Raw genomic sequence first — 22,086 nt, forward strand, 5'->3', positions numbered from 1 at the left:
GGCCACCACCCCAAATCACCTCAAGCACAGCATAAATTTGATTCCCTGTCACTGGTTTCCAAGCTGCAAATTATATTTTTGGTTTAAACAAAACCTCCAGTCATTAATTTAGGAATTGTTCTACATAATGATTTGTTCCTTATTAATCCTTAGGCGACGAACAGCATTTAAAGTAAACCATACTGGGTGGACGGAGGATATTTAAATTTTCTTACCAGAAATGCACAACTTTTATAAATTCGCTGTAAAAGCAAAGAAAATTGGAATTTCAAAGCGAAAAATTATCGTCATATTCAGAAAAGAAAGTAGTTTTAAATTTTACAAACAGGACGGTGATATTTCAATGTTTTCGTCTGAAGATCACAATTATTTTTTTGAAAAATGGCATAAAAATTTAGAAATACAGAATTTAAAACCAGAAATGAACACTGTGTTCTTTATAAAACATAACTTTACTATTAAATACTATACTTTTAATTAATCATGCAGAATTACCTTAGAAATTAAGTTGTGTGTGAGAGGCTTCAAAACATCTGACCACAGAGCCCAACATCACATTCCTGACAGTGAAACCTCGAGTCACTCATCCATCCATGTTTGCTGCATACCACAAACCTCCGTGGCATTGATTTCTTCCCAGAAAGAGCAACCCTTTGACTGAAATGTCTTTCATGTAACCTCGGTATGACATTTTGTTCCGCCCAGCCACTTCGTACTTTCCGCTCCGTATTGGCGAACTGTTATGGACTGGCATATGCACACGCTCTTATTTGTTTGCTAGCTCAGAACAAAGCCCCATTCATTCTGTAGTCAAAGCTATGTGCTTATCTAAGTGCCGTATCAGTTTTTACCAAGCTAATCGTATGTGTGTAGGAACAATAATCACGACTCTAAACACAGCCTGAATATATTTCCTCTGGACAGGTTGTATAGACATTTTAGCAAACATAGGCTTCAAAGACCGTACATGTATTTATGTCAAAAGTTACAGCTACATTCCATGTACATAATACAATTTTCAGTAGAAAACACACATGTTCTTCAGTCGAAGTCAGAATTAGAGGGCATGTGATGCCGCATATATGCAGCAATCGGCGACACTTAAAAAAACAGCCGCGCCACATATAAGCGGCAATCATTGTGAAAGGGTTAAATATGAGTTTTAAAAATGTGTATATATATATATATGTTTCTTTTTTTTTTTTTTACAGTAGCCCACATCCACCAATGACAGTTTCATCTGTCTCCCCTTTCAAAATCTATCATTAATATTGCTTGCTCTTCATCATCGTTATTATTCGTAAATATACCAGTCGTCCAGCTCCTTGCCAGTCACTATACCAACTAAGCTATCCCAGCTCATAACCACTTCCTCTAATTATGAAATGATAAAATGTCTGCCAGTGTAATGACAACCAGTCACCAAAGACAGGAATAGTCAACTCTTGAGAATCTGTTTATATCAGCATACTTCAGGCAATGGACAGTGTATGTCATATTGTTGGTATATGAATCAGCCACGGTTACAGAGCTTCAGAGTTTCGTTACTAGCTCACTGGTCACTTACAGGAACTCCATAGCTTAGCAGTACAGTGACTGAATCTTGCTTCCATTACTTTTGTTTCTCTGCATAGGCAATTAGGCAAGAACGCTATTCACATTTACATGTCATCCCCCAAGTCAGTAATTTTGACAAAATAATTACTGCAATATGTTCGCTTAATATTAGTGTTTCAGTCTCATCATTGTTTAAGGGGGTTCTAATTTTGATCTGATTTAGTGTGTTTGTGGACTTGAAAACATTATTTTGTTTATAATAAATATGTTGGTTTCCTGTGGTATTCACTTCTGTATATACAGCAACAGTGTCTACCTGGCAGTTGTTCCTGCATGTTGATTAATGTGGGAACACCTCCCAGGGTTTGGACATTATAGCTTATAGTTGACCGTATGCATATGCACGTCATATGATTCAATGCTTTCTGTTTCTGGTGGCTACTTGCCAGGCAGTGATCGTGTGTATGTGGACAGGCCTTATGCTTGGAATTGCCAGAACAAACCCACAACCAGCAAGGATGTAGCTAAGGTGGCGTACAGGTAAGGCACTATGTTTGTGTTGCCACTTTTCAGCTTCCACTGATTCAAATCACCTAGTGCACATACCATAAGTGTTTGGATTGAATGGAGGTTTGAATTGTGTCAGTTACTAAGAGCTAAAATTGAGGGCGTCTGTTCTCTTTTGTGTAACATATCACACTTTATGCTTTCTAATTCATTCCACATTTTTCACAGAGTCATTTTGTCTCATGAAAGTCAAACAGCATTTCCCTAGTCATGTGGTACAAATATGTTTGAGCCAGAGAAACAGTGACCATTTCTGCTGTCACTGAATTGGTGATGGTGCATTGTGCTGTATGTGCAGTTTACATTGTCTGTACTGATGGCTGTTTCTTTATGATGCAGCCTGTGTCTGACCACCATGTGTCTCCAGTACCAGCCAACAGCAGTAGCCTGCTTCTGCATACACCTTGCATGCAAGTGGTTCAACTTGGAGGTGAGTTTGCTGCACAGCTTCAAGTGACTGTGTGTAACATATTTTTCTTATGCTGTAGGCATAAATTATCCCATCACTTTGTTAATTTTGTGCAAGTTTCGATCCACTCTGTAGGTTAGTGTACTGACTCCAGCCTTGGCCTCATTGTGTGTATTGTATATATTTTATATATTTCTAAACATTGCCATTAATTTCTGTCATGCCAGGTTTTTCCATTGGTAAATGAATGAAACAGCTTTACAAGACATTGAAAGAGTCTAAGGACTGTTCTGAAGACATAAATGAGATTTCTGTCTTTCATTGTTCAGCTTCAAGCACTTTATAGGTAAAGCAAATGTTAAATGTTTGTAATTGTTGAAGTTACACGTGTTACACAGTCATCTTGCCTAAGGGACTGGCTAGGCAGTCACCGTAGAGCCGGGCTGGGGACAGACCCAGTCTTCTCGCTTATACCTGACACCTCTATGTCCCCATACAGATGACAGAGCCCCTCCAACCTCAGCTTTCAGCACCAGAGGGTGAGAAGCCCCGTCCAGCCTCGTACACTCCAGGCCGACCTAGACCTCGCCATGGAAGGAACCAGAGCGGACGCACCCAGATGCAGAGATCTCGGGGATGCGACTGAATCCTCAGGAGGCCACCGTCCGATCAGACCTACTGACACAGCCCCTCCCTCCTGACCGACTGTCCAACTACCACACACCTGTGGACATTGCCAAAAAAAAGAGCCAACCGCACTGCATTTCAGGTAATAAGAGTCAATGTCACTTGTTCCACTCATGCACGGATTTCGAGAAACGCCGTCAAGACCACCAGAAAGGCATCAGAAGACGTGACACTTATACTGAGTGATGCAAACAATCCACCTCAATGACCACCCCAGTCCTTACTACGGTTCCAACCCCTCATACCTTAGGATCTGGCCAAGACCGAGAAAGCAGTCTCCACCGGCAGCCAGCACCTCGCCAGGCGGCAGGTTCTCGGTGGAAGCCCCCAGATTCGCCGGCAGGTGCTCCAGGCTCTGTGCCGAGACAGAGCATGACCACACTGGCACGACTTGGTAGCTCAGTGAAGAGGATCACGGGGAATCACAAATGGAATGGTTTGGCAGAGACTGGTTTTCAATTCCTGTCGGGATCGGGGGATAGCTCAGTCAACATAGTGTAACGAATGGTGAACGAGGGAAATGGAACAGCAGACGCAGGGACCGCATGCCTGACTTCAGGCTGGTAGCTCAGTCAGCTCAGTGGCTGCGCCCGGCAGAGCCCCCCTCCCCCCAAGAGTTTCAAAGTCAGCTACCACACACGTACGGTGTTTGCCTACAGAGCAGCACAGTCGGTGGACTCAACTGTCGCCGCCTTGCCCACAAGCAGAGGTCCATGTGACAATGACTGCAAAAGGGCCGCCCCGGACAGAGAGCAGCCTGGCCACGACACCCTGCTCTCTGGTAGCTCAGTCACCTCAGTGAGGAATACCACGGCACATGGAATGGCTTCGCGCAGGCTGTGGAACCCAGGTCAGCTATTCAATCCCCGGCGGCGATGGGGATCAGCTCAATGCTCGGATTCTGCGTAGAACAGTTGTGTTGCACGGCGGGAAACCGACAGCTTCTACTTCCATTCGTTTCCGCACAAGACTGGCATTGTAGCTCATTCGGCGCAGTGACGTGGACTGGCTTCAGTAGGAATTTAGCCCTGCTAACAAGTGCTCCTCATATTCGCTTACCCCTCCCCACGGGCTCATTTATCAACTAGCTGCCTCTCCCGACCTTCAATCACTGCATTGCCATTAGCTTGGCCTCTTGCTTGGCGTGGTCACGATAATGTCGGGTGTAAACTGAAGTGCAAGTTCTCTAATGTGACTTTATATTTTTGTGTGTAATACAGTAAAACTTGGTTATAGCAACATCAGTTTCTGCGACACCTTGTCTATTGCGTCAAATATTCAATGGTACGAACTAATTCCTCATAAAGCAACTGTTTTTATAACTTGCTTAGTACGACATGCACAAATGCATCATCCTCGTATGTAACGTCATTTTCATTTCTGAATTTCTCTGATATCGTGGGAAAGTTCGATGTGTCTGCCCACCCTCACTTTCTCTACTTGCTGACGTGACTGTTCTGGAAGAATACGGCCGCGGGCTGCAAGAGGAGCGTGGGTTTTATGCGAAAACAAGGGTGTGGGGTGGGACTGCATGAATAGTGCAAGAGGACGCGGCAGGTTGTTAACTGCATGCCTTTCCTAGAATCTTGTCTAACAGGACCTCACATTGTCTACTTACCCTATACTGTTCCTGCCTAAACCCAGAGCAGTGCAGTAGCGAAAACATGGCAATGACAAGGAAAGTTTTAAGCATTGAAGAGAAAGTTAAAGTGATTCGTGAAATAGAAAATGGAAGGAAAAAAGCTGATGTATGCCGCGAACTTGGTTTGGTGAATTCTACAGTACAAATGATATGGAGAATCCATATTAATTCCACATTAATGTTACGTTAGTCTGTACTTAACTACGTATTTCACTAAAAAATGCAACATTTTAACTCGGTTTTTGGTAGATTTTTACGTGACTAACATAAGGCTACTGTGGAAGTGCCCATTTTGGTTACAACGACATTCGTTTATAACGACACTATTTTTAGGTCCCTTTGATGACGTTATAACCAAGATCTACTGTATATACAGTGATGTGTAGTGTGGTGTTGTAGTGTTTAAGGAGAATGTTAAGATTTCCATTCACCCACAAAGGATTCAGAAGTTTCCCCTCTTATGTACATACCTTGTTTGCATGAAGAATTCGTGCTTTTAAAAGGTGGTATGCTAAGTGAAACACATGTTGTCACTGGTGTTATGCTGGCAATCCTGTTCAATGACAATGTGTAAAATGTGCACAGTGGTGTGTAGAGTATGTGTTATAGCATGAAGAATGATGACAAGTGATTTGTAAGTTACAAGTGTATTTTGGTGTGATAGACAATGGATTGCATTCTTGCCATCTAATCTTCCAGGCTTACATGTGCTAGCAGGTAGTATACAGCATCAGAATAATTTTCTTCACATCTATTAATTTACTGGCAGGTCTACTGACTGCAAAGACAATGAGGTGTGCAGTAAAATGTATGCATTAAGAACATAGCTGTTTCTGTATGATCACAGTGAGGTGTGTGAACAGACTGGGATGGTGAGAGCTACATATGGGTGGGGATGTCTACTTCTCCCAACTTGTTGTGTATGTATTTCCCTGCCTCTTCTTATGAATATAAGTTGTTTATTGTAGTAAAAATGACATTTGTTAAATGAAAATTCATAAAGTGTGTGTTCATAAAACAGCGGATACCTATACATGATTGCAAAGTGAAGAACCAGTTAACATTTTACTTTGTTGGATTTAAGGTTTTCACAAGTGACTATGAAGAATTCCATCTTCCAAGATGCAATGCAATGTACCTGTGAAAGTCAACCAGTGTTTAAGATGAACACATTGGCTCCATCTTCAGAGTTGAAGAGCAAGCTAAGCAAGAAACCTGCAGCAAGCAACATTGGAGATATGTTTCTCTAAAACACTGGCTGACTTTCACTATATTATATAGCACTATATCCCAGAAGACAGAATTCTTCAGACCTTTCAGTGTTGTTGAACAGAACAACCATACTCGAAGGATCTTGAGTTAAGAGGACAATGAAGTGGGACCAAAATTTAAAATTGTGCAGGTATTGTAGTTAAAATTCTTTGCATACAATCCTAAAGCCACAGCATTAGAGTCATGGTAATGGTACAATATCATGAAATCAAGAGAAAACCAACCCCATCATCCACCAGCATCAGTCTTGAAATCAGAGGATTTGTTTATTATGTATGATGGATCCACTTTCTGTCACTATAGAAAAGAAAGCCATTCTGCTAGACATGTGGAAGTACCTACCAAATGAATACCATGACTTAAGGCTCCCACACACAGACGCGATACGATTTGGGACGATATAGCACTCGGGACGAAAATGGCTGTTTACCAAATGGACCGCGCACACAGACGCGACACTCGGGATCTTTGACACCCAATAACCAGTTGGCCATGACTCACACTCAATTAGTATCTTCACGTACGTGAAACAACATGGGTCGTGAAACGGAACAAATAATAGAGTTCATCAAAGAAAATGCTTTATTGTACGACACTCGTCATCCGATGTACAAGGATTCATGTGCTAAGGATAGAAAGTGGAAGGAATTGGCTGTTACAATGAACAGAGACAGCAAGTAGAAAAATCTGTATATATTTATATAGGGTTAAGTATACCGTAACTGCGGACATTCTTAATGTAGGCTATGCACCAGTTCCGTTCACTACCACGAATTCCAGGGGCAGTCATCCAGTTGAAGAACGCAACAAACCACTCTCTAATGGCACAGCTAACGTTTGCCACCCTTGGGAGACGTAAAGGTTGGATAGGGAACATTTTCCCTTCCAATGGCTGCACTCATAGCAGTTCTTCCCTGTACTTTCCATCACAGTTTTTGAGACGTAGAAAATTATGAAGCAAACACGCTGCTCATATAATGTGTTTTATATTTCCTTCTTTCAGTTCTATGGGTCTCAAAAAATCCTCCACTTCATGGCAAGAATAGGCCTCCACCAATTGGTATATTGTTTAGTGATATCTTGCCTGATAGCCCTCAGGATTTCATCAAACCTGTCAATATTCATCGTGAAATATATGTAGAACCGTTTTTCGTCCTTCAGGAGTTGGGGTATCAATGTATAAAACTCCTCCAGTTCCTCTCTTGACAAGTTTATATCATGAACCCAAGTGATTCGTCTCTTTCGCCTAAAATAGGAACACACGTAGCCATCACTTATACATACTTAATTAGAGACTCGTTATGGAATTGTAAATATTTGTACATATATGTGACATACTGAATATGTGGAGGAAAAGAACTATGCAGATTTAGTGTTCAGTAAAATACTTACTGGGATTCACCTTCATCTTCAGCAACAGCGACAGCTAAAAGCAAAACTCTTCCTCCAAAGACAGAGCCATGACTATTTACCGCTGCAATACAGCGCAGTCTACCTAGGCGATATACCGACTGCGATAATATCGCGTTCCTCGGAGTCCCGCGCCAGTGTGCGGACCTCCATTTACCGCAATGTAATTAGATATCGTCTCGTACCGTACCGAGCCGAGTATCGCGTCTGTCTGTGGGAGCCTTTCCACTGATGACTAACATATTATCTTTATGAAAACTTAGTAATATATAACATTGTTTCGTGTTCCCTGCAAACATTCATACTGTGTACAAAGGGTTGTATTGTTTCCTTGCTGTAAAAATGAGCACTATGTAATTTCTTTATGTGAGGTGAAATAGAGCATTCACTGTTTTTGCAGTGCCTTTTAACATTGTATTAAGGATTCTTTCCACCAAATACTTGACTTTTGTACTTTTAACAGAGGAATGTATTTTTAATATTATCCACATTGTAAAATTAAGTTTTATATTTTGTATATTTGGCACTAAACTTTGCCAACAAGTGGCGGTCGCTTGGTTGGTATAGTTCGCTTGCGAACAAAAATCACGGAGTTTTTATTTATTGGTAAAATACTTTGTTTAAACATAAGGATTGTGCGCAGCAGCTGTCACTGTCATTCCTTTTTCTTACATTTCCATGTGAACCATATAATTTAGTTTGTATGCTAAGTTAAGTGTAACATTTATTGTTTCGTACTCATTGTAAGGACAATATTTAGTTATATTAAAAATGTACTTTACATAACCTGTTGCTTTATGCATAGTGAAATATAACACTGTTCTGTATTGCTTCTAAGCATGTGGACTGTTTACAGAGGACTGTTTTTCTTACACTGAAACAATGTGGACAACTGATATTTCTTTTATTATGCACTGCAAAATGTGGAAATAAGTCCTAGCTTTGCCCCTCTCTAAACAGATTTTCTGAGTAGTGGGTTTGGAACAGGGTCCACTCAGCCTCATGAGGATAATTGTGAAGCTACTTCAAGGAAATAGTGGCTCCGGTCTAGAAAACGGAGATTAACGACCGTGGGTATCCGTTGTGCTGACCACATGACACCCTCTATCAGCAAAAGTTGGCATTAACTTCGCCGACAAGCAGCAGTCGCTTGGTCAGTATAGTTCCCTTGTGGACTACAGGCCACAGAGTTTGTTTTTAATTAATTATTTAAAATATTGTTATATATAGCACGTAGTTTTATTACCGCTGTAGCTTCAGCTTTTCAAATTGGGAAGGAAAACAATGTTTACGTCTAAAAAAAACTTCTTTTTTTTTTTTCATTTCCTCCAAGATGTGAGGAATGGCCATATGGTGTTATCTGAGGGACGTCCACAATTACAGTTGATATTAACACCAATTAAGAATTTCAATATAATTAAACAGAAAATAACTGAAAGCAGAGAACAACAAATAACCGTGTGATGAATCTAAGGCCTCACTAACATACGGTGTATCTCATTTTATTTTCAACTACTATGGAGATTACAGGGATATGTATGGTGCTGCTGTCTTGTGTCACTGAAGATTACTTATACATTATGTCCTAATTTGCTGTATCAAAATGATAATAAGATAAGATAAAGTTGTCCCTGTGCTTAACTAATTAAGCATGACAGCATGAATATGTATGAGAAAATGGATGTGTAGATCACGTGTTCTTGACCTTGGCACTATTTGGTGATGAGTGGTCAGCTTCACGCACCTGCTGCTTTACCACCTAAGTAAGAACCCCTCCCCCCCGGTACCCACTGGAGAGGAAGCTGGGTGATAATGGTGATAGCTATAGAAATAAATTCACTAATTTTTAGTGCCAAGAATTATGAATGAGGGCTTATGGTACCCCTTAGAATACCAGTACCAACTTAGAAATGGTCGGGGGGACAAGCCAGGCATCTGTCACCCCATGCCCAAGATTTTATAAAATGGAAATATATTAAATATTAATACAAAAAATTAAGAATATTTGTTCAACATCTTTCTTATCCTGAATACCCCAGGGAATTCAGGAACAATAATCTTAAGAACTTAAATGTAGGTTTGTAAGCATGTTTTCTGGCTGCCCTCTCTTGCAAAAAGTCATGGCAGAATCCATGGAGATATCCCCTCTCCTTTTTATGAAAGGTTCCAGTGTTCTGTAAAGTTTGAGAGTAACACTGATTATACTGTATTTTTTATTGTGATTTGATTTATATTACTTTCTTGCGAAGGGAACACTTCAAATGCTATGAATGGTTACCATAGTGCTTTCCAGTGAAAAGGTATAGTTACCACCACCAATGTGCAAGCTTGGCCTTGGCTCAGTAACTGCAGGAGATGGTGAGAATAGGTTTTCTACTAGTCAACCTGTGAGTTGGTGGTCAGCATGATCATTGTGGTAGCTGTGTGTCATGCCTTGGACTGGTGAATGTTTTTAGGTAAATTAAAAACCCAATGAAGTTCATGCTCCCAGACTAATGTTGGCAACAATATCTCTGATGCTGTCTTCCAATTATGAAAATTACGAGAACGTGTGGTCTCAAGACTTGTACAATTCCGTGAATGAACAGAGCTGTGATGTTCTAGGACATTTATAACTATGAAACTGTACATGTGCAAGAGCTGAGACAATATCTGATATTTTATGCAGCGTTTTCAAAACTAATGACTACAATTAGATTGCTTCATAATTCTCTGGTTCAACAGAATTTCCAGGCCAATTCTTAAGAATGTAATAATGCTTATGACAGGGACCTTTGTGATTAAGACAAGAAGCGAAAGTGTTGAAATTTTATAATTCTTCCATGCCTCAGAACATCAAATTTGGGCCTAAATATTCTTTGCATTTTCACAACAGACAATGTTCAAAAAAAAATTACAGCAAAAGCACATTGCTTCACTGACCAGTTCACCATACTGAAACTGCATACATTTAAGTGTGGGCTCATACAACTTCCCCCACTCCACTTTTTCTTCTACAGCAGCATATTCTAAAACACCTGACCCCAGTGAGGTACCCTGCGTAATAATCTGAACTGACAAGTTGCTAAACTGAGACATTTAAATTTGTAACAGGTATTAAAGGCGGACACTGAGACATCTGAAAAATGTACAAAGATCTGGATATGTCATTCTTTTATAGAAAAAGTCTGTAAGGATCCTGTGGTGTATCTGTGCATAATAATTTTCAAGAAAGTTGGAACTACTAAAATGTATAAGAGTACAAAATATAAATAACACTCTTCACAAGATATAATTACTACTCAAGTGTATCACTGATTTCCTACTAGATTCTACAGAGTGATTCATATAGAACCGGTTCGATGAAATGAGCTGTAATATAAAATATACCATACAGATATTAAAGTAATTTACACATATCTTATCTTGGATTGTGTGCCGTGATCAAAGCAGGTGTTGAAAGTGTCCGCCGTTTTCAAGTAGGCACTAGAAACACTCGCTGTTCAACAGTGTACTCCATGACTGCCGCCTGCACTCTGCAGACACGTTTTGGCATTGTCTTTCACCTTGCAGCATAAGGGCTGCCACTTGCTGGATCATGTGCACACCATTCGACTCAGCACGGCCCACGGATTATTATGTCGTAATTCTGAGCGGTTATATGCATCACCTGTGGAATTATTAGCAAATTCATCGGGCCAGTTCTATACGATTCACCCTGTACTTTTACATACCTGCCAAGCATGTTCATGGTTTGTGTTCACTCTCTTCATGAGGGTCCATGACTCTTCTGAACACGGCCAAAAATTTATTCCCTTTATTTCGAGTCACTTTCTGTCCTTCCTCTGAGCTCTCATATAGCTTCTCTATCACTGGATCTGAACTCTAAAACATAAAGGTGTCAATTACTCTTCTAGATAAAATGCTGGCTACTAAACTTTGTCCATAAATGACAATTTTCTCTGTAAAATGTACTTTACAGGCTTATCTGATCTCCACTGTTGACTTGACAAAATTCTGGATGATAAATGCATTATCAGTCCACCTCCAGATTTTCAACTGCTTACACAGCACCCAACCAGACTCTTATGGGCTACAAATTTAGTGTGTGGCAGAAGTTTTCTGACACAGGGTAGAGAAGAGTTAACAGATAAAACCCCTAAATAGAGAAAATGAAGGCACATGGTAGCGCAGTTGGTTGATGCACTATGCTACAAACCAGAAGGTCATGGGTTCGTTGCCTAATGTCACTGGATTTTTTCAATTTACCTAATCCTTCCAGCTGCACTATGGCCCTGGGATCAACTCAGCCACTAACAGAAATGAGTACCTAGAATCTTCTTGGGGGGTAAAAAGTGGCTGTCGTGTAAGGCTGGCAACCTTACAGCCATCTGTGAGGCAACTGTCTAGAAAATGTGAGAGCCTTGATGTCTCACAACCCTATGGGCCTCCAAAGCCTGTTACAGGGACACCTTTACCTTTAACCTTTAACCTTTAACGTCCAAATGACACATATATATGATGCAAGCAGGAACCGAAGTTGGCCAAATGACACATATATATGACGCAGAACACGTGCACCCTTTGGAAGTGCTGACAGTTTGACCTTGGGTTTGAAACCAAAACAAACCTACGTGAGGTCATGTCAGTGGTTCATTCCTTAGCTCTGAACAAAGAAATCGTTTATCTCAGTCCTGGTTTCGAAACTATTTATGTTTATATATGACTGTTTATGACCTGGTCAGCCAAATATAGCCCAGCTTTGTTCTGAGAACTGAAGAGGAAATATTCGTCGGTGCTTGCAGATCAGTGCTTCCAGAGCTTTCAAGGAAGTGTGACATATTCAAGGATTGGTTTTCAGTGGCGAATTATCAGTTAGGAAGTCAGTGTTGGATTGTATAATATTTCTTTTTCACTTAAAAAGTTAGTGTCAGACTGTGATATATTTCTTTTTATATTATTTTGTGTCTCGGAAGAGGTATAAACCCACTGAGCCAGTATTACTTTGTGACTAAAAGGCATCTTCGTCACTGTGACTTTCCGTATCAGTGTCGGACTGGCACCTTTTTGACTACTATTATAATTATTATTTTTTATTGCTAGTGGGGTGGGACTAAGTCCATTGTACTGCTGCCACTTCTGGCCTATTATACCATACTATTACAGTTACTTTGCATCACTATTTTGTGAGTCTTTGTCAATCAACATAATTTATTCGCTTTTGCTGGAAACCCCGCCCCCCAAGATGGAACCTCAAAAACGTGCCCGATATTCCAAACTTCTCGATGCAGAAGAACTGGAGGAAATATTGATGAAAGAGGACTCTGATGAAGAGCTAGAAGATATCAATGAGTTCATTGAACCTCGAGCAAATATGTTGTTGTCATCATCATCATCATCATCATCATCATCAGACGATATTGGGGAAATGGAAATTAGGTTTCGTGATAGAACACCTGGGGATTCGCCAAAGGTACTGGACTTCACTGGTCCTCCAAGTGGAATCAACAGATCAGCTGCTCCCAATATAAATACAAAGTCCTCTCCTTTTTCCATTTTCAGTCAGTTTTTCCAACAAATATTCCAAATCTTGTTACAAGAAACCAACAGATATTTCCACCAATTTATGGCATGCCAAGATGCTCCAGGCCTTTCTGTTCAACTGCCTGACGTTACAATTGAAGAGATATATAACTTTTTGGCAATAATTATCCAAATGGGCCACAATCAACGGGACACCCTCAAAGATTATTGGTAAAGAGATGAGCAATACCACACTCCATTCTACCGTAACACCATGGTACGAGACCGTTTCTTCCATATTTTGAGAATCCTACATTTTGAAAATAATGAGGCTCCTCCAAATCGAAATGACCCAAAGTATGATAGGCTCTGGAAAATTAGAAAAATTTTTGACAATCTCAACAACAAATTCTGTGAACTTTACAATCCAGCAGAACGTCTTGCTGTTGATGAAGTCATAGTGTTGTTCAAAGGAAGAGTGATTTTTCGTCATTATATTCCAAAGAAACGCAAGAGATTTGGTATAAAAATTTACAAGCTTTGCGATTTTTTTGGGTATACTTATGACATGACAGTTTATTTGGGCAAACAAAGGCAATTTGCGACAGAAGAAATTACATCGACACGTGGCATTGTTCTCCAGGTAATTCAAAGAGTAGAAGGCTTGGGACACAAAATTTACATGGACAATTATTTCGGTCCTCCTGCTTTATTTGACGATCTTTTACACAGGAAAATAAATTCATGTGGCACCGTTCACAATGATAGGCATGGAATGCCACAAGAAATTCAGCCCAAGTCAATGAAATTGAAAAAAGGGGATATTGTTACAACAGTCAAGGGGCATCTAAGTGTTGTTCATTGGAAAAGCAAGCGTGATGTGTATGTTCTGACAAATTTGCACCCTCCTCCATTGGAAGCAACTTTTGAGATGAATCTGGCCATGCTGTCAAACCCCATGTAATTGAAGACTACAATGCACACATGGGCTTTGTTGATAAATCTGACAGGATGGTAAGCAGTTATGGCATTGCTAGGACATGGAAGTGGACAAAGAAATTGTTTTTCCACCTTCTAGATATGACTATTCTAAATGCATTTCTATTACACAAGTCATGTGGTGGAAAAATGACACACGAGAAGTTCCACAAAATATTGGTGTGGGATTTGATTCTTCAGTCACTTGAGGCGAATATCACAGTCAGTGGCATTTCTCGGGGGAGGCCAAGTTCATCTGGGACCCAACTGAGTCGACTGGAGGTGAAACATTCACAACACTGGCCAATCAAAGGAAAACAAAGATGCCGTACTTGTTCTCAGAATAAGAAGCGCAGAAGCACGCTCTACTACTGTAAATAGTGTGACATTGCACTATGTGTGGTGGATGGCTTCAAGAAGTGGAACACGCGCGTCAGAGTGTGAGTTATCGTAACTGTGAAGTGACACAGTTCAAACTTGCATACAGTCTGAACAAAATATTATTCTATATAGTGTGATTATATTTACAATATCACCATGATTCAAGGTTGAAGAAAAAACAATGGGTAAGTCCTTTGGACTTTCATAACATAATATAGATTATATTTTGCATTTCATGACAAAATATTCACAGTTAAATTTCATTTGTAAAACTTAATCTTTTATGTATAGTGTAACATGTTGCGCGACTGAGAACCCCCCTCCCCCCTCCTCTCCGCGGTAACGTAGCGCTCCCCGCCACTCCCCTCCGCGGTGACGTCACGCGGTGACGTAACGCGCAACGCTAACGTAACCGTAATCAACGTCCTACTGTGACGTGGCACTCATTACGCCACCGGCAAGCACTGCAGCTATATAAGTGGATGCACAGTGCGTATCGATCAGTTCGAGTTCGAGTTCCAGTGTGGCCATCGCCGAAGATAGTTCCGAGCAAGCTTACGAGAGCGTGTTATCAACAGTTCTCCAGTCAGCGGACTATAGTTGGAGTATAGCAGCCGTCGCGGTAAGAAGATCCGGACGTGTGTGCGATTGTGTAATTGGGAGCGTGTGATACAGTGATACAAAGCTCCCCTACTGTCAACGTGTTACTACTGAAGACAGAGTGAACTGATATGCGCATAGGGTTATAAGTCGTGAAACCCCGCAACAGTGTTAACAGATTAATGCGATTAGGGTTATAAAGTGTGAAACCCCGCAACTGTGTGATAATTAAGTGTAGCCGTTATTTGTAGATCGTTAAATAAACCAATTAACCATCTCTACGGCGTCTTCGGTAACGCAAACACGTTACAATATGTAGAAAATTTTATTGTCTTTCGGGTTCTTTTTAGTTCATATTTCTATGTTGCATAGAACAGAAAAATGCATTTTTTTCTGCAAGTTTGCAATGATAATTATTTAGGGTGATTTAAATTCCGGCCATACAGGGCTGCTGGCAATTTAAAAGTTCGTACGTTAGAGGCTAAGTAGAAAGAATAACAGTAACAGTGAAGATAATTTACATATCAATTTTACCTTTCATTCTGTTAGTAAAGGAATTGAATTTAAATATAACAATTATATCTACCACCTCTGTTCCCTTTGCATGTACTTACAAATATATAAACTTGCATTTAAGGATTTAAGAGTACTTGTCAATCCTGGATTAATATGAAAGGAGTTTTCTGCAGACTGGTCCTCTACATACCTCAAACTGTATTATAAAAATGATAAGCTAAAGTTCTCATTGTTACTAGAAAGTCTACAGACATTTATTAACAATTTTATATGGTATTAAAATAGAAGTTGCATCATAATCACCCACACTGAACATTTACAATTAAGGGTATATGAAATAATTTGTCAGATATATGTGCAATTTATAATAACAGCTTCATCCCTCAATTTCTGAGGGATGCTGTGAATGACCCCAAAATAATGCTTTATCACAATTTAACTAGTCACATTTTGAAATCACCAAAAGGACAGAGAAGAAGAGTTAGTAAAGTGGAACACAAACTAATCACTCACCAAAAGAAAAAGAAATCAGTAAACATAAAACAAGATACAATGTAATAGAATGCTAACTAGAATTTGGGGACTACCAGGGATGTTTGGATTATTGAGAAAAACTTGTTTATATGCTTAGGATGAAAGGAAAGCACGTTCATCATGCCCTCACTGGTTTACTCCCGAGGAAAGTGTCCCCAGTACTTATTTGATAGGAGGCTGGGTGGGCCCTATACATATGTGGTGCTCGATTCTGGGAGGCCAGCTCCTGCTTCTGCTAAGACTGTGAACACGGATATTTGAACTTCATTTATTGAACTTTTATAAAGACGAATAGTTCTCAACAAAACAGAACTTATAAAAATCATAAAATTAAGCTCTGTACTCACCAGTTCTTCCTTTTCTAAACGAACAAATAGAGGATGCTCTACAAAATGTTTTACCATCCAGTCATGGAGGTCCTTTACATCTGTTACAGTGTAAACAACAGCCTAGAAATGTAAAAAAAAGTTCCATCAAATTATCAGGGTTTTCCATGAAAACAAAAAATAACAAGCTCCAATGAGCACAGGCTTCCTTGAGAAGCTAACTGTTGTTCAGCTGCTCAAAGAATTCCACTGATGGTTTGTTACCACGTTCACAAGAGCCTGGCACTGGCCTATATCCTAAGATGATGTGGTATACATTTATACTGACATAAGGGTGATGAAATAAAAAGCAGAACTGCTTTAACACCACAAAAAAAAACAGAAAAAGAAAATTGAAGTATGATAAGATGAACGAGTTTCCTTCTTTCTAATGACACTGCTAACAGCATGTGACAAAACAAAGTGATATGGGACTTACGACTATTTTAATGAAGACAGATTCTGATAAGAAGCCAAAGAAGCATTCAGTCATTTGTTTTTGACACTGAAGGCACTTCACCTATAGAAAGTGATCACTGGATGTCTCTAAAGTATGCTTATAGCAACAGCATATCTATGAATTAACAGAATATTCAAAAAAGATAAAAGATCTACAAGACATGCAGGATAAGGTTTTACAATTCATGTCTGTACTGACACATTCTAAAGAATGTGTGCAGTGAATATCACCACAGCATCTGCTCACAGTGCTATACACAAACTGATATTCTGCAAAATTTCCATGAGCCTTTGGTTTGAAGTATAAGACTTTTGCTGTGTTCATTTGAAATGACCCTTGAAATGTATATCCATCCAAAATTCTTAGAGTACAGTGAAAGTGTGCCCTGGATTATCCAGGGCACACTTTCAGTTTTGCAGATAAGCTGAAGGACTTTAGAACCCCATAATTATTAGTTCCAGCTTCTTGCAATGATTAAGTGTTACCCATTACAACTGTTTCAGCAGTATGTATCAGTGATGCTTTACAATGATTTGCAGCAGACTGTATGTTATCTCACCTTGCTGAAATTTTGTAATTTCACTGCTTTTTGTGATGGCCTACTACAGCCGAACAAGGCTTTTATTTTCGAGAAAGGACCATATATTTTACAAAGTGAGGTGGAAAAAGCTATCAAGGAAATGAGGAAGGGAAAGGCTACAGGAGATGATGATGTACCTGGAGATGTGCTCAAGTTACTGGGAGAAGGTGGTTTGAAAACACTGACAAAACTAATGAACACCATATATGAAAGTGGAGAGTGGCCCAAGGACTTTACAGAAGTTACAATGATTGCCTTAAAGAAAAAGACAAAAGCTACAAAATGCAGCGACCATCGCACAATAAGTCTTATTGCACATACAGCAAAGATAATAGCAAAGATACTTAAAAGAAGAATTGAAAGGAAAATAGAGGATGTACTTGGAGAAGATCAGTTTGGATTTAGAAGAGGAAAAGGAACCAGGGATGCAATTGGGATGATGAGAATTATAGCGGAACGAACTTTGGAGATAGATGAAGAACTGTGTGTTTGCTTCATAGACTGGCAGAAGGCATTTGACCGGGTAAACTGGACCAAATTAATGCAGATCCTGAAAGAAACAGGTATCGATTGGCATGAAAGAAGATTGATTAGCAAATTGTACATGGATCAGAAAGTTAGAGTACGACTGGACAGGGGGGAGACAGGAAGTGTGCAGATTGGAAGAGGAGTTCGACAAGGATGCTGTTTATCACCAATTCTGTTCAACTTGTACAGCGAATGCCTTACCAAGGAAGCTCTGGATGGGCTCGGTGACTTCAAAGTAGGAGGGCAAATTATTCAAACTGTGAAATATGCAGATGACCTTGTGTTAATGGCTAAGGAAGAAACTGTGCTACAGGGCATGATTGATAGACTAATTGAAATTGGAAGGTGCTATGGCATGGAAATGAATGTGGAGAAAACAAAAGTAATGAAAATTTCGAGACAACCAACCCCAGTCACAATAAAGATAGACCAAAAACAAGTGGAGAATGTGAAATGTTTTAAATATTTGGGTAGCTTGTTAACAGATGATGGAAGGTGTACTTGTGAAATTAAATCCAGGATTGCCATGGCAAAAGCTGCATTTAGCAAGAAGAAGAATCTTTTTACCAGCAAATTGGACTTAAATTTGAGGAAGAAACTAGTGAAATGCTACATTTGGAGCATAGCTCTGTATGGGGCTGAAACATGGACACTTAGGGCAGTAGATCAGAAACATCTGGAAAGTTTCGAAATGTGGTGTTGGAGAAGAATGGAGAAGATCAGTTGGACCGATTATGTGAGAAATGAAGAAGTGTTAATTAGAGTCAGTGAGCAGAGGAATATCCTACATGAAATAAGAAAACGGAAGGCTAATTGGATTGGTCATGTTTTACGCAGAAACTGCCTTCTAAAAGAAGCTATCGAAGGAAAGATAGATGGGCGGATAGAAGTGACAAGAAGACGAGGAAGAAGACGTAAGAAGATGCTGGATGACCTTGGGGACAGAAGAGGATACTGTCATGTGAAGGAGAAAGCTCTAGATCGCATTAAGTGGAGGAATTGTTTTGAAAGAGACTGTGGACCTGTCGTCTTGACAGATTACTGATGATGATGAGAAATACAATGTCTCATTGTTTGATGACCAGTAACAAACCAGTACATAATAATTATATGATTCTGAGTGTGGATTACCTGTGTTTTAAATTATTCATACTCCTCCATTATTGTGGATAATCAAGAGTTCATAGTAAATGATATGTAGCACAGGTAAAACCATGACTTCTTCCTTGAAAAAGGAATTCCATAGAGCAGTCACAGAGCGAAATTTGCATACCGTTATAAGGAGTGAGCCACTGAATACAACCTTAGGGCTTCTACCACTCACAAGCAAACAATCGCAATTTCATATTAAAGCAGAGGTAGCATACTCTAATTCAGCTAAACTTTGAAATTATCTAATGGCCTACAAGATTATTCAGTAAATAATATGTAAAATTAATGAATCTTTCCTTTTGCAGATAATGTAGATATGAGGTGTGGTTGCAGTTTTGACAAAAGACCTTTGTAATGGCCATACAAGTAAAATGTAATGGTACTTACATTCTCTGCCAGTATGTATGCATATTCAGCTAATAACGATGTATTAATTATTCGCCATTTGTGCTTTGCCTTCTTGAAATGTGGATCTGGATACAAGAAGAATATCTTTTTCAGCTAAAAAAGAATTGTAATATTTAATAATGAAGCTCAAATAATACAACATTAAAATAAGAGCCATTCATGAGACCCAAAATTCACAAATGTTAATCAGCTAGACATATTATTCATTTTAATATGAATTAGAATACATATGAGATGGTAAAAATTTAGAATTAGTTTTCAAAGGGAAGTATTTGATCCTGAAAGTCTCAACAAATGAAAATAAAAGAGGTAGCATTATAATTTGTGTTCGGCATTAATGAGGACAGCGTTTTTATGTGACTGTCTACTCAACAGTTATATCAACGAACAAATCGAAACTGATGTAGCATCATTTGTTTATTTGGTAAAGACATGTTTCAACCCTCACAGGGTCATCATCAGACAAATGTGATATTTGTTACTGAATTGTTTCCTTAATATGGATCCATATTATTACAATATTTTTACATGTTTTGCTAATACACCCTTTTGTTAAAATATGATCTCTAAATGCACAGTTTCTTTCAAATTCAGCTTAAAAATTAAGATTAGATATATGGGTTGGATTAATATTAATATAATTTTAATCTTAAAATTAAGAATCTGAATTATATTTTGATTTTAAATTAGCTTAAAACTAGAGGTTTTTTCAGATTTGTCGGGTTTTTGTTATGGTCGTTTTGTTGTTGGATGGTAAGGTGTAGGTTGAAAACTTTTAGGGCCCTTCTAGGAATCTTTCTAGAGTCTATGTCACATTTGTTTACTTCTTTAGCATATCTGAAATCAAGTTATATGATGTTCATAAAAGCCTGCCTTGGGATGTTATCCTGAGACAAGCGAATCCAGTCCACACCTGCATGTCCTATTTTTCCAGAATTCACCTTCTTTCTCTGTCAAGTTTACCACCTATATGTGCTACATGTTCTGCTCATCCCATCTTCTTTGCTTTTCTCACTCCAACAATATATCATGAAGAATATGATGAAGATTATGGTCTTCTGGGATGTTATCCAGTGCAGCTTGGTACACAACCACCTGCATTCTAAAGAAAAATGCTACCACCTTCAGGGTAGAAAACCAAACTGCATGGATAAGACAGAAACAAGAGCTATGGGAGAATGAACACAAACCAGTGGCCCTGTAAAGTACAGTCTTGAAAGGGCAAATGACATGAGAGAAAGAATTATGAAGTGTGGCAGGAATGAAAGTGGGTAAAGGATAAGAAATAAGATAAAATATAAAATAAATAAAAGAAACTTCACAATTCTTTCAGATCCCTATACCTGAACCAGTTCCTCCCTTCTTACTCTTCTACCCTGAAGACAGAGGCAACTGTCTCCTCTGAACTGTTGTTAACCATTTACCAAACTGTGTGGCAACACATCCCAGAAGATCAAAATCACAATATTGAATGCCACAAAAGCATCACAAACTATGAGGTTACAAACATATAATTTTCTCCATCCTCCTGTTCCTTCACCTTCCTTAGATCCAAATTCTGTCCTCAGCACTACGCCTGCAAAATTTTAGTTCCATATAGTTCTGTATTTTAATCTTTAGTTTGTAGTTAGGCCATGGGAATGTAAAAAAATATTCTAACTTAATAGTGGCAAGGATTCCATTAATTTAATTTGTTCGCTTAATGATGAATATATTACTGTGTTAACAAACACTTGAACTCTGTCACATTATCAAGGATTCATTAAGTACACTTATATTAAGGGGCATGCAATAGCGTAGTTGGTTGAGGCACTATGCTACAAACCGGAAGGTCATGGGTCTGACTACCAATGAGGTCACTGGATTCTTCAATTGATCCAATCCTTCCAGCTGCATTATAGCCCTGGGGTTGACTCAGCCCCTAACCAAAATGAGTGCCAGGAATCTTCCTGGGAATAAAGGGCGGCCAGCACATAAGGCTGACAACCTCACTGCCATCTTTGTTCTGTCTAGAAAATGTGGGAGCCTTGACATCTCACAACCATATGGGCCTCCATGGCCTCTTACAGGATAGCTTTACCTTTTTGACATATATTTTATAATTTTAACTTGAATTCTGATATTGCATGTAAACATATGCTTATTTTTTTCTGCATTTATTCCTTAGGACTCTTGAAGATGCTAACATCCTATCAGAGGATTTGAAGAAAAGCAATCATTCACTGTTTTAATAATTACCTCTATGTACATGTGCATTGAATGTTCATACGCATAAACATTAAACATACCTGTCCTTTATTAAAATAATTTGGAAGATACTTCATAGCATTGGTACGCAGACAGGCAATGTTCTCATATTTTCCAGGATGCTGAGATCTAAGAGCAGCAATACGGTGTATTACATAGTTAGATACTTTTACTCTGATCTCCATTCCAAGAATGAGGCTTTCAGGAAATACTGGTGACAGTGTAACTGCAATATAAATCATCGCATTCCAGCAACAATGTAGTACAAGAATATCTAATATGAAAACTATT

At 39.1% G+C, this 22,086-nt stretch overlaps 1 protein-coding gene across 3 annotated transcripts in view; it reads right to left on the bottom strand.

Moving 5' to 3' along the window:
* Positions 1–948: 948 nt before the first annotated feature.
* LOC111871954 (tRNA (guanine-N(7)-)-methyltransferase) overlaps positions 949–22,086 on the bottom strand; it is a 31,408-nt gene continuing 10,270 nt past the window's right edge. The window contains exons 3-7 of one of the 3 annotated variants that reach the window (XM_023865385.2): positions 21,837–22,021; positions 19,528–19,641; positions 16,403–16,504; positions 11,258–11,408; positions 949–3,257 (exon numbers count right to left, since the gene is read on the bottom strand). In XM_023865385.2, coding sequence (XP_023721153.1) covers positions 11,271–11,408; positions 16,403–16,504; positions 19,528–19,641; positions 21,837–22,021 — 539 coding nt within the window. In that variant the 3' untranslated portion in view covers positions 949–3,257; positions 11,258–11,270. Of the gene's footprint in view, positions 3,258–6,004; positions 7,381–9,030; positions 9,719–11,257; positions 11,409–16,402; positions 16,505–19,527; positions 19,642–21,836; positions 22,022–22,086 lie in introns of those variants that run through there. The other 2 variants (XM_023865386.2, XM_023865384.2) reach the window with 2 other exon arrangements.

This window comes from Cryptotermes secundus, unplaced genomic scaffold, assembly GCF_002891405.2.
Source record: "Cryptotermes secundus unplaced genomic scaffold, Csec_1.0 scaffold30, whole genome shotgun sequence".
In the NCBI taxonomy this organism is placed as follows: Eukaryota; Metazoa; Arthropoda; class Insecta; order Blattodea; family Kalotermitidae; genus Cryptotermes; species Cryptotermes secundus.